The 12,428-nt window shown below is 45.2% G+C and overlaps 6 protein-coding genes across 6 annotated transcripts; 3 read left to right on the top strand and 3 right to left on the bottom strand.

Moving 5' to 3' along the window:
* Positions 1 to 18: 18 nt before the first annotated feature.
* LACBIDRAFT_299321 (uncharacterized protein) lies at positions 19 to 741 on the bottom strand (the record flags this gene model as incomplete). The annotated part of the gene is made up of 1 exon (XM_001882273.1): positions 19 to 741. The coding sequence occupies one exon, from the start codon at positions 739 to 741 to the stop codon at positions 19 to 21; it is 723 nt and encodes a 240-aa protein (XP_001882308.1).
* A 3,793-nt stretch (positions 742 to 4,534) lies between these two features.
* On the bottom strand, positions 4,535 to 4,962 carry LACBIDRAFT_299319 (uncharacterized protein; the record flags this gene model as incomplete). The annotated part of the gene is made up of 3 exons (XM_001882272.1): positions 4,535 to 4,663; positions 4,712 to 4,816; positions 4,864 to 4,962. 3 exons carry the CDS (start codon positions 4,960 to 4,962, stop codon positions 4,535 to 4,537), a joined length of 333 nt encoding a protein of 110 aa, XP_001882307.1.
* Positions 4,963 to 6,026: 1,064 nt separating this feature from the next.
* LACBIDRAFT_328306 (uncharacterized protein) lies at positions 6,027 to 6,912 on the bottom strand (the record flags this gene model as incomplete). The annotated part of the gene is made up of 2 exons (XM_001882271.1): positions 6,027 to 6,221; positions 6,304 to 6,912. 2 exons carry the CDS (start codon positions 6,910 to 6,912, stop codon positions 6,027 to 6,029), a joined length of 804 nt encoding a protein of 267 aa, XP_001882306.1.
* Positions 6,913 to 8,335: 1,423 nt separating this feature from the next.
* LACBIDRAFT_299318 (uncharacterized protein) lies at positions 8,336 to 8,786 on the top strand (the record flags this gene model as incomplete). The annotated part of the gene is made up of 2 exons (XM_001882371.1): positions 8,336 to 8,587; positions 8,643 to 8,786. The coding sequence occupies 2 exons, from the start codon at positions 8,336 to 8,338 to the stop codon at positions 8,784 to 8,786; spliced, it is 396 nt and encodes a 131-aa protein (XP_001882406.1).
* Positions 8,787 to 10,704: 1,918 nt separating this feature from the next.
* On the top strand, positions 10,705 to 11,017 carry LACBIDRAFT_299317 (uncharacterized protein; the record flags this gene model as incomplete). The annotated part of the gene is made up of 1 exon (XM_001882370.1): positions 10,705 to 11,017. The coding sequence occupies one exon, from the start codon at positions 10,705 to 10,707 to the stop codon at positions 10,921 to 10,923; it is 219 nt and encodes a 72-aa protein (XP_001882405.1). The 3' UTR covers positions 10,924 to 11,017.
* A 367-nt stretch (positions 11,018 to 11,384) lies between these two features.
* On the top strand, positions 11,385 to 12,301 carry LACBIDRAFT_328304 (uncharacterized protein; the record flags this gene model as incomplete). The annotated part of the gene is made up of 6 exons (XM_001882369.1): positions 11,385 to 11,523; positions 11,576 to 11,585; positions 11,638 to 11,679; positions 11,783 to 11,948; positions 12,001 to 12,085; positions 12,150 to 12,301. The coding sequence occupies 6 exons, from the start codon at positions 11,385 to 11,387 to the stop codon at positions 12,299 to 12,301; spliced, it is 594 nt and encodes a 197-aa protein (XP_001882404.1).
* Between the last annotated feature and the right edge of the window lie 127 nt (positions 12,302 to 12,428).

Below are 12,428 nucleotides of genomic sequence, written 5' to 3'. Positions count from 1 at the left end.
GAAGACGTGCTCAAGGGACTACCCGCGCCATCCCACTAGTCTAGCCATCCTGCTCCCCGGGATCACAATCGCATGCGGCCTCCCATGTCCATGGTGAACACCAAAAGGAGGCGGGGAAGTGCCTGAAATGTTATTATTCCTCCTGGCCCTAGTCGTCCTCGCAGGCCCCATACCGCCTGACCCATTTGCGGCGGATGACGGTGGGAAAGGAGCAGAGCTGGAGGAGGGAGGACGTGATCTGGGGCGGGAGCGGGATGCTGGTGAGCGTGTGTGTCGTGTTAGGTGGGCGTGGGCGGAGTGGAACGATGATGGTGGTAGGTTCGTGGTGGACGAGGGAGGGAGGGGAGGGGAGGAAGGAGAAGGAGGGTCGTAGCGCATCCCACTGTTTATCGCTGGGAGGGTAGAGTCGAATGGGTGTTGTTGATAAGCGTCGTGTAGGCTGCTTGATTGACTCCCTGCGCCATTGTTGGCGGTGGTGGTGGAGGATGAGGAAAAGTGTGTTGGGAATGCTGAAGAGGCGGTGGAGGATGCACTGGACGCTGATACGTCGAATATGCTACGTGTGCGGTATGCCGACGTAGGGTTTTCATTCACCGTTGCGTTTTCACACTGCTGCTGGTGCTGGTGCTGGTGAGTGTGATGCCAGGTGGTCATTAGGCATCGATCGATCACCGGGTCCACCCAAGCGCTTAACCGTGAGCAACTCGTCGTTAAACTCCACATTCGCAGCAGCAACCACATTCACGGACGAAGGGAGCTTGCAAAGTACCAACATGCTAGAAAGTCGAGCCAGTCCACAGAATCAGGTAAGCGGCCGAAGAACGAAGGAAAGGAGAATCTTGAGCCAAGGCACGTGCTTGTGTATCCATAATACATATATACAAATAGACCAACTCGTGGCATGATTGGGGGTCTTTTGGCGTCTGGGCGCTCCTCTTCCTTCCTTTCCCTCTCTCATCCAAAACCTTTCCATCGTCGATATCTCAACATGAGTGGAGCGAACGTTCTTGCGGGCGCTCACCACTTTGTTGCTAACAACAGCACATTCAATAATGCTAACACTGTGAGTAGAATGGTTATCGTGTTAATGTACCAGTGAACGAAGCTGAGAGTACGGATCTCTGGCAGATGCACATCCACAACATCAACAACGGCAATAGGACCACGTCGGACGGGGTCATCCCCCTCACACCAAACCCAAGCAATCAGTTCACAGGACGGACAGAAGTCATTGCCAAACTCAAGAGGCATTTTTTTACCAACGCAAATGATGGAGCTAAGAAGAGAAAGTTCTTCCTGTTGCATGGAATGGGGGGTATTGGAAAGACTCAAATTTGTTTAAAGTTTGTTGAGGACATGTCTGACCAGTGAGTATCTATTGAATACCACTTCAATGTTTTTTAATTCAATTTCAATTACCTTCAGCTTTTCTCTTGTTTTTTGGGTTGATGCATCCTCAGTCAGCACCATCACACAGGCACTGAAGGGTATCTGTAACCTTCCTGAGGCTCAGTCTTCTGCTCTGGATGGGTCACCTGAATCTGCTCTTTGCTGGATTGGCTTGCTGAAAGAGAACTATGTAATGGTGTTTGACAATGCTGATAATCTATCACCTGCTGAGCTGGAAGCTTATCTTCCACCTGGAAGGGGTGGAAATATTCTGATAACTAGTCGCAATTCTGCCATGAGGAGGCTAACTTCATCTGAGAACTCTCTTGAAATAACTGAGATGGAAGAGAATGATGCTCTTGAATTACTTCTAAAAGCTAGTTGCTTGAATTCATCTTCAATAGAGTTTCAATCTGAAGCTTCTAAGATTGTGAAAGAGCTCTTCTGTGTTCCTCTTGCAATTGATCAGGCTGGTGCTTACATTGCTTCTGGAGCAACCACTATCAGAGACTACCTTGCAACATATTCAGAGCACCGGAAGACACTATTATTTCATTCAGATTTTACTGGAGCTTCTAAGTATAACAAAACTGTCTATGAAACTTGGGAGCTATCATATAAAGAAATTCAGAAAAGGGCTAAATCTCATGATTCTCATAAGGCCAAAGCAGCCAATAGTGCAATGCTCCTTCTGGAATTATTCCCTTTCTTCCATCATGAGGGGATTACTGAAGACATCTTTTTTTATGCTGCTCTCCAGGAAAATGAGAAAATTTCTGGCTCAAAGTTACCACTTGCCAGTTCTCTGCTGGACCGGAGACTACTTCCTCTCAATAAATCAGGCACTTGGGATAACTTTGTCTTTAAAGAGGGAGTCCGAATATTACTGTCATTCTCCTTGATCAAAAAAGGCCCATCTGATGGTGTGTATGCAATGCATCCACTGGTCCATTCCTGGGGCAGAGACAGAATGCTTCCAAATGAGAAGAAACAATGTTGCTTGATGGCTTATGTTACTTTGTCTTGTTCACTAAGATGGGGTGAAGACCAGCCATATGGATTTCAGAGGGCCTTGGTAACACATATAAGAGCAAATATGGAGCATTTCAGATTAGAAAGTAACAACAACAGTGTCAGATACTTAGATGATGCTTATGCCAACTGTGGGAGATTGTTGATGGAACAAGGATTTGCAAGAGAAGCAGAAAAGTTACAGATTGAAGTTCTGGATACAAGGAACAGAATTCTTGGAGTGGGACACCCAGATACAATCACTGCCATGTCAAATCTAGCAGCCACATATCGAAACCTGGGAAAATACACAGAGGCAGAGAAGCTGGAGATCCAAGTTCTGGATGCAAGCAACAGAATTCTTGGAGTGGAACACCTTGATACCATCACTGCCATGGCAAATCTAGCAGCAACATATGGAAACCTGGGAAAATACACAGAGGCAGAGAAGCTGGAGATCCAAGTTCTGGATGCAAGGAACAGAGTTCTTGGAGTGGAACACCCAAATACAATGACTGCCATGGCAAATCTTGCATCCACATATCAACACCTGGGAAAATACACAGAGGCAGAGAAGCTGGAGATCCAAGTTCTGGATGCAAGGAACAGAATCCTTGGAGTGAAACACCCAGATACAATCAGTGCCATGGCACATCTTGCAGCAACTTATCGATACCTGGAAAAATACACAGAGGCAGAGAAGCTGGAGATCCAAGTTCTGGATGCAAGGAACAGAATCCTTGGAGTGAAACACCCACATACAATCACTGCCATGGGACATCTTGCAGCAACTTATCGATACCTGGAAAAATACATAGAGGCAGAGAAGCTGCAGATCCAAGTTCTGGATGCAACCACCAGAATTCTTGGAGTGGAACACCCACATACAATCACTGCCATGGCAAATCTTGCAGTCATATATCTAGAGGTAGGAAAATACACAGAGGCAGAGAAGCTGCAGATCCAAGTTCTGGATGCAAGCACCAGAATTCTTGGAGTGGAACACCCAGATACAATCAGTGACATGGCAAGTGTAGCATCCACATATCGACACCTGGGAAAATACACAGAGGCAGAGAAGCTGCAGATCCAAGTTCTGGATGCAAGCAACAGAATTCTTGGAGTGGAACACCCACGTACAATCAAGGCCATGGCACATCTTGCAGCCACATATCGACATCTAGGAAAATACACAGAGGCAAAGAAACTGGATATCCAAGCTCAGAAGATAAAGAATAAAGTTCCTGGAGCAGAATCTCCCCTTATGAATTCTAGGGAAAAAGGTATGAAATGAGCTTCATTTTTTCATTTTCACTGACACTCATATTTATATGATTAGTACATTCTCTGACCAATCTTGCCAAGAGGATTTCAAAATTCAAGTCTGGGATGATGCATTCATTTCATAGTAAGAAACATCTCAATGATGGCTTTGCAGGAACTAGTACTTAATTCTTTTTCCCCAATGCTTCCATCCTTTTCACCTATATTCTTTTTCACTGAAATTCTGGCTTCTACTCATATCTTGATATTCTGTTTAGTATGTTGAATAAATTTCTCTTTATATGACTGTTTTAATTGATGATTGACTGTGTATGAGTTTATCAGAAGCATCTCATGATTCACAATCCAATACTTTATGTCTGTGCTTGCATTCAAGCCCCTTTTCAACTCTCCTGTTGAGCTGTCCATTATCCTCCAATGCATCCACTAAGCTACCAATGTCCATCAAGGCCTCTTCAAGTTACCTTAGTTTTGTTGAATTGCAGATACAAACCTACATAACTTCTGTCTGCAACAGCAGTGCCAATAGCAGATACAGTTATGTTGAAGTGTGCAATCAAAGTACCTTCATGAGATGTAGAAAATCTGAATTTTAAATTTTGGCAAGAACTTCAGCCACCTCAGGCATGTTAAAAAAACTTGATCCAGTATGTATATATTTCAACATAAACAGGCTCCCAGTGTCATTGAATCCATGACAATTGTATTGAGGGATTGAGAACTGATGATGTCAAGTTATTGAATGATCTATGAATTTGAACCTTAACTCACACATCACAATAATGTAGGCAGGCAAATCATCCATTTTCTTGTAGTAAGTTGTCACCCAGTTGATACCAATATCCATCCATCAGGCCAAGTGGGGGTGTTCTCTCCTAAGTTGCTCCCATGCCATCATGAACATTTTGAAGGCAGGAATTGTGCCTGATAAAACGGGAGTGCGCTCTTTCGACATGATTTTCTGCACTTGATGGGGTACCTAAGAAAAAGACTTAGCCTTGAACAGGTATCAATATTAGAGACATACACCCAGTACAATCTCAAAATCCTGGAGTACAGTCCATTCCATATCAGTAAGTCTAAGTTTCGCAAGCTCTCTATTGATGGGCAAAGAAAGAAAATGCTCAACAGCCTATTTTTATAAGTATACACTGATAGAATGATGAAGTTCAAACATACCGGGCATAGTTTATGAAACCGATTGATCATGAAATAAAGAGAGTCCCACCAGACCTTCATGTCACATATAAGTTGTGCCTGCTTAACCTGTATAGTCATGGTCGGATCCCCAGTTGACTTGAACCACCCTTTCTTGTTTCCATCCTCTATTACTTCTGCCAGGTGGTCATGTCATTGACTTAAGGCACGTACTGCTCATATGGTACTCCAGCACAATGCAATTGGGTCGCAACCAACTGCTTCTTTGTAACTCTGATTATCGGGATCACTTGGAGGGCCTGATGCGGATGCGATGAATCCCCCTGTATCATCTACCAGGGTGATATCAGTAAATGCATTGATGATGTGATTCGAACATATGTTGGTAACATGTGGGAAGCATCTTATATGATTCTCCTTGTGATTAAACTCAATGTCGCAAGGGCGTAAAAGTAACTCGAGTTTTCTGAGGAAAGCATTATTGAGCAAGCAGTTATCGAGAGTCCAATAAAAGGGAAAGAAAATGAAACTTAGACATGCCTTGACTGTGATCCCAACTCGATCCAAGAGATGGAGGACAATCCTTGCTAGCCTCTTCCCGTTGTGGCTTCCTCGAAGACAGTGAAATGTGATGAGTGTAGAACACAGCTGAAGACCCTTGGTAGACTTGTAACTATGTATCCAATGTGCAGTAATGGCCAGGTATGGATACCAAGCTTTTGTTGACCAAATATCCACCATGTAGGAAATTTGTCCTGGCACATCCTAGAGTGATCGGTGAATACAAGGAAACAAAGTGGTCAAATGAAACAACTAGTGTTTTAAAGTCCAGTGGAAAGGGCGGAGAGGCTTCCCCATCATGTAGCTGACTGGGTAAGTGGTGGTATTGCAGTGAGTATGTACTACATGTGATGCTGGTATGTACGTGCACGTGACTGCGCTCTGGAGCCTGGAATCCCTATTCCATCTGCCCCCTTCCCATAAGGCGACGTCCCTGTTGCCAGCTGCTGAAAAAGAGAAAGAAATGTAAGAGGACTAAGAAAATTATAGAGTAGAGATCCAAAATTAAGCAAAGAAAATGATGTGATGGACAAAGTAGGAACATAAAGAAATATCACTGACGAATCCAACCAAGTGCCTTCAAAGCTTGACTCAAATCTGAGAGGCGTGGATCAGATTCCCAATCAAGAGCCATAGGCATCTTCAATGGGGTTGATGGCAATGGCGGTGAGTGGGGTTCGAGACCAGAATGAAGCATTGACAAGGAACAGTTTGGGAGACAGGGAAGAATGGTGGGGTTCGACGTGGCCAAAACGGTGGTCGGGGCCAAGAAACTTCATGATTTTCCAAAGGCAATTGAGAACAGCGGTTCCGATGTGCTAAAGAGCTGAAGGGGTTGGGGTTGGTGGTGCGAAGAGCTGAAAGGTCATGGTAAGGTTGATTTTTTGAGAATATTAGAACAATAGGTATGGAGGCAGCGTTGTCAGACCAATCAAAGGTTGGGGGGTCCAAGGTAGGAGCAGTGGTAGCAGCAGGGGGCAAATCCATAAGCTGGGCTTGAGCTTCGGCATTGACAAGAAGAGGTGGAGTGGTCTGGGATGAGGAAGTGTGGTGTGAGGGAGAAGCCTGGATGGCAGTTTCAGCAGAAGGTGGTTGAGCCTTGACGAAATCCACTTGAACCATCGCGTCGAGCTTGGTGGTGCAGGTATGCCCATCAGGGATTCCCACTTCACAAGAGAAGCAATCTGTTTTTGTGTTGAAACACCAGGAGCCGTGGCCTGCTGCCTCCCATTCCTTCCTCTCATTCAGTATTCCCATTATCTGTCCTTCATCTGCACCATCACGAAATGCCTGCTTCACATCTTTGTCCTTGAAAAGCTCTGTCCCCCTTCGGCATCCATCCCTTGACCCTTCCTGAAAGGTGTGCACCCAAATGAGGCCTAATGGTGAGTCCGGCGATGACATGGCAAGAGCGATGAGCTTTGTGAGGCTCTCTTTGGATACTGGCAGTGGTGGCAATGATGCTGCTGCTGGTTTTGATGCGGATGTGGATGCTAGCACTGGCAGCATTACTGTACTATTTCGACCAAGTGTTCATGATTTTGGGAAATTTTTCACACCGAGATGGCTGAAAATTTTTCTTTTGATTTAAGATGAATAAAAATTTTGTCGGTGTGACGTGAACACTTGGTCGAAATGGTACAGTACTGTGGGTGGTGCCTGATTGACAGGCTTCTTCTTCAACGCAGTCTGTGGAGAGCGAGAGGCAAGCATGTTAAAGCATGAAAAACACTCTCATCACCAGGTGGAAAGGGCAGAGAGGCTCCCCCAGCATGTAGCTGACTGGGTAAGTGGTGGTATTGTGGTGAGTATGTACTACATGTGATGCTGGTATGTATGTGCACGTGACCATGCTCTGGAGCCTGGAATCCCTATTCCACCAGTCTAGTCCGGTTTTTTTACCTCAAAATGAGGCAACTGGCAACTGCAACCAGTCCAGGCCAATCCAGATATTAAGGGACTGCAATCAGACCCTTTTAGACCAGTCCTAATAGGTCCACAACACAAAAAAAACTGGTCCAGACCGGTTGTGACTGGTCTTTTGTTGAAAAATTTATTGTACTACAGAAACTAAATATTACGTCACGTACATAGCATACATAGATAGATACTTTAATTCTCCGTAGACTGATCAAAAATTTAAGCAATTCGGTGAAGATTTGACTGAGATATGGCAAAAACGGAAAGGATATACATTCAAATTGTGTATAAAATGTTTTTGGCCATATCTCAACCAATTCTTGACCGTTTTTGATGATTGAGGGACCGAAAATTAAGTAAAAATGTGTGCGAGTAAGGTCCAATATGTGATGGGATGAAAGACAGGTTGTAACCGGTCTAAACCGGGTTTTTTCAGTTTTTAAATATTCACAGAAACATGGCAACTGGCAACTGGACTGACCACAAATGTGGGCAACTATGCCATGGACACGTCCTTGATCTTGTATCGAAAGTGTTCCTTCCCGCTGGTTACCCTGATTCCGTGTCTCCAGGTAAGCAATAAGCATCACACAATCTGCTATCTGACGGCCTGTTGCCATTGGACTACCTTTGGTCTGATTTTCCTTGAAAAGGACGCTGTTTTGCTTATGAAAAGTTCGCTCTAGATACCAAATATTAAGTGCCTTACAAGTGTTCTGCAATTCTTTGGCAGGACTTTTCTCATCTAGGGCAATTCTTGAAGCTGTTTCTTCAAGCTCCAATTCGCATTTTCGGTCACAATAAGGATTCAGAGTTGGAGATCCATCTGCAACAGCAACAAATGCTCTACTTCTCACTGTCCTGCAAGATGTCTTCAGTCGTTTAACAAGTCAGTGTCGCCATGTTATCCTACATCTTCACTATTTTTTTTTTGCATGCAGCAATTGTCGCGGCCCACATATTGGGTTCTTCACTAGCACCTGACGCAAAGAAATACTGACTGCTTGCCAACATGCTCAACAACGCCGCCATAATTCTGGACACAATTTCACCTTGTCTCAACACCCTTTTCTTTCCCAGTCTGCGAGTTTCAGCATTATGCGTCAGCACATCATTCAGATCTCTTTTTGCTATCTCTGTAGGGCGCTCCAATGCTTCCATCAGTTTGCACTTTGCCACACTGCTCAAAGGTTCAGGCAATGTAGGCAATCTTAACACAAAAGACGCAAGCAAAGAGACAGTCCTTGCCTTGCTCGGTATGCTGGTAAGTCTATGCACCGACACAATGCTACTACCTGTTTTATGTATCTTTTTCAAAGCTTGGTATGCTCATTGTGCCCCATTTGACAACGCCATGGAAAATTTACACAACTCTCCTTGTTCTTGTTGGACTCCATCTCACCATCAATTATATTGGTGTGTGGGGTCTGGTCCTGTGCACACTGAATGGACAAAGGACTTAGCTTGCTTGGTCTGCCTATATGCACACACAACCAGGTCGTTCCCCAACACCTGATGAAGTGGCGAGTCTAGAATGAATATTCGAACGTCCAGGTACATTTTGTGATTCTAGAAGCAGCATCCTTTTAGGCCACTGTACCATCGGTTCTTTGTTTTCGGAGTTACTCAGCAGACCTATACCTCCACGGTTACTTGAATTGTTCAAGGACGAACAATATCTACTCAAGTTTAATTGTCGCTGCCTGCTCCAACTGGAATCCCCTTCCATTGAAGGCTTCATCCACCTACATATCTACCTCAAAGATGGGTACAATACTGAGCATCAACTGAAAGTAGTGTTTGAAAGTTAGGTTAGTTAACCGGAAAATAACCGGACCTAACCGCAACACTAACCTAACCACAGTTAGGGTTAGTTGATTTCGAAAATGGAATAACCGGTTATTTTGCGGTTAACTAACCGTTAAACAACCGGTTATAACCAGCCCTATTATACACCTTCAAAACGCACCTGAGAACGTCGAAAACACTTAAAATTTGACTAAGTTATGGTCAAATCTCTAAAATATCACTCAAATGTGTAGACTTTCAAGGATAATTGCATAAATATGTCAATTCTTCACCGATTTTAGCGTTCTTGGGCTCGTTTTAAAGCTAGAATATGCAGAAATAATATCTATCAAGATACATATGAGCATATTTGCCTTGTTATAACCAATTCTTTATCTTTCGGTCCTAACTGGTTAGTAACTGCAAATAACTGACCGTAACTGGTTAGTTGTGGTCTGGTTAGGTTATTTTAGGTTTCGGGACAAAGGCTAACCGGTCTCGGTCTCGGTTAGAGCCCCTGGGCACCCAATAACCAGACCTAACCAGACTTTCGAACACTAACTGAAAGCGTGAATTCATGCTGCGGAATCGTGTCAGTTATTTCTGTGCAAAGGAATATCTCAAGTGTTATTGATGCACTGGAGATCCTTGAGGAGACCAATCAGAAAGTTGTAGAACTGATTCTGGATTTTGTCAACAAAATGCGGGCTCTCGGATGGAATACCCATGATTGTGCTCTTCTGTCAGGATCTCCTGTCACCATGTTGAGAATGCAGCCGGTGAAGCCACAGAAGGAAAGAAAACATAATAGCATTGGTTGTAGGTGATCATATTTGCTTTTTCTTGATCGTTGAACCCTCAGTCTTTTTTTTTCGAGGAGGGTGTTGAATTTCTGGTGCTTGGTTTTGGAACATCTGCAGACTTGTCGCTCAGTTACTTTGAACCCTCTACTTTCAATGTGCACCTAGCTTCTACTTTGAAATCAGTCACGAATTAAGAGAAGGATTGGACACTAAAGTCGTGCCTAAAACGAGGGTTAACTTATTTTAGGCGCTCCCCATAGCTCCACACCACTATGGTACGTGAGTCCCATTCATCAAACGGCAATCGTTGGTTCAGTTGTTCAGAAGGACTATGTAAGAAATATGATTTACATCATCTCGTTTTCCACTCAAATCACTGGTAGGAAACATAAGCACATAGTTTAAAAAACCAGCGGCGCTGACATGCTTATTTTTTTTTTTACCCGTCAGCTTATTTTGCCTTGACAGAAGTTTCGATCCTTAACAAAACCTACGATCCGGATCGCCACATGTTTTATTTCCCGTGATTCCAATCGTGGTCTTCCATGCTGAAATCCGAGGTTCCTCAATGTCAGAGTTCTCCCCTGTTACTCAGAAATTCATCCGCTCCTAAAAGCTTCATCGCATTTGGCGAGATATCTAAAATCCACTGACTTGCTCTGTTGGATCCAGGATTGCGGTTGCTCGTAAGGCTTCTCTCTTATTCGGGCCTACGATCTTGATGTCGAGGCGAACCACATACGACGCGAGGCGCGGCGACTCCGTGAAGGGCATCTCGTAGAGTCGGGGGATGGGGTCGAAGCGCGATTCCGCCCAGTGTGCGAGGGCTTTTGACATACAGGCTGCAGGCGACGACATCCGAGGGCACAAGCGCCAAGTGCTTCGTGATCGTCCCAAAGATGTTCAAAAATGTCGGTTAGTAGCTCTGTTGGGAGGTGAAGCAAGGACATTCCTCGACTTTGAGAGAGGAAATAGAATGAAACTGGCAAACTTGAAAACTGCAATTTGAAGAGTCGGAGTATCAACGCCAAGACAACAGAAAATTCAGTCGGGAACCGCCATCAAAATGCCATCCCGGATCCGTCTTCCGCAATAGCGACATTTCGACTCATCCCTGCATGTCACTTCCGCTCTTTTTAAAGGTGCATCGCCAGCTTCCTATCTCCAAAAACATTTTCCGTTGCATCTCCACCTCACAAATGTCATCCAGCACCCCAACACCGCATTCAAACACCACCACCAACACCAAACCCTCCTCTCAAAAACCTTCGAACAAAAACTCCTCCAAAAATCAATCGAAAATGGGGAAGAAAAAGTCTAACACACCCGGGGAAGAACACCTCCTCCTGCCCACGCCTCCGTCGTCTTTAGGCGTCGTCGACACGCACACATATCGCGAGTACCTATTCTTTCTACCGTCAAAGGTACAAAGAGGGGAAATACGAAAATGTGTTCGATTTCATCAAGGAGATGTATGAAGGCCGGACTATCGTGGACGTGTGGTGTGATGCGCCTGTACAGAAATCGTGGAAGACGTTCGCGGATTCGGCGTTGACGCCTGAAGATCGACTGTCTCGTTGGGGAGGGATAGAGTATTGGTTTGCCTTGGGTGAGTTGGCCGTGTTTCACGCTTGTTGTGATGCTGATGCTGTATGTTCAAGGCGTTCATCCGTCAGTCGGTTCTTCCTATCAGGTCTGACGTATAGCTAACTTTCGAAACCAGTCATGACGCCAAACGCTACACCGACGCCGTAGAGAAGGACATGTATGTACCCTGCCCATCTTCCTCGCTCCTCCATTCCTTACCTCCTCCTCTCGCAGATTAGAAGCAATGACTCACCCGCGATGCGTTGCCCTGGGCGAAATAGGGCTCGACTATCACTACGACAACTCACCCCGCGATGTGCAACAAAACGTATTCACACGGCAGCTAAACACGCCGTTAGGCTAGGGAAGCCGCTGGTTATACATACGCGGGAAGCTGAGGAAGATACGGAGAAAATATTGAAGGAGGAGGTGACAAAAGACTACAAAGTTCGTTTCCTCCCTCCCTCCCTCTTTTATGACTTGCTTACAAAACACGTAGATCCACGTCCACTGCTTCTCTGACTCCCCGGAATTTGCAGCTCGTCTCCTCGCCCACTTCCCGAATTTCTACATCGGTATAACAGGTAACGTAATCTGTCCTTACACTTCTCCCTCCTCCTCCTCCTAACCCGTCGTCTCCGTTCACAGGCGTAATAACATACAGCTCAAACACCAACACCTCCGCCGTCATCTCCCAAATGTCCTCTGCCTCCCCATCAGAGCCCCTCCGCATTCTCCTGGAAACGGATGCACCGTTCATGACTCCCGGAACCTCTACGCCTCCCTCCCGGCATCCTTGAAAGGGAAGAAATTGCCGTTATCCCATACGGCAATGATACCGTGGACGGCGGAGTTCGTGGCGGGTGTTGCGGGAGAGGGATGGGATGTTGATAAGGTTATGAGGGAGGGGAGGGATAATGCGCGGAA

This window comes from Laccaria bicolor, genomic scaffold (genome assembly GCF_000143565.1).
Source record: "Laccaria bicolor S238N-H82 LACBIscaffold_16 genomic scaffold, whole genome shotgun sequence".
NCBI classification, from domain to species: Eukaryota; Fungi; Basidiomycota; class Agaricomycetes; order Agaricales; family Hydnangiaceae; genus Laccaria; species Laccaria bicolor.
This window is presented reverse-complemented; position numbering and strand designations above follow the sequence as displayed.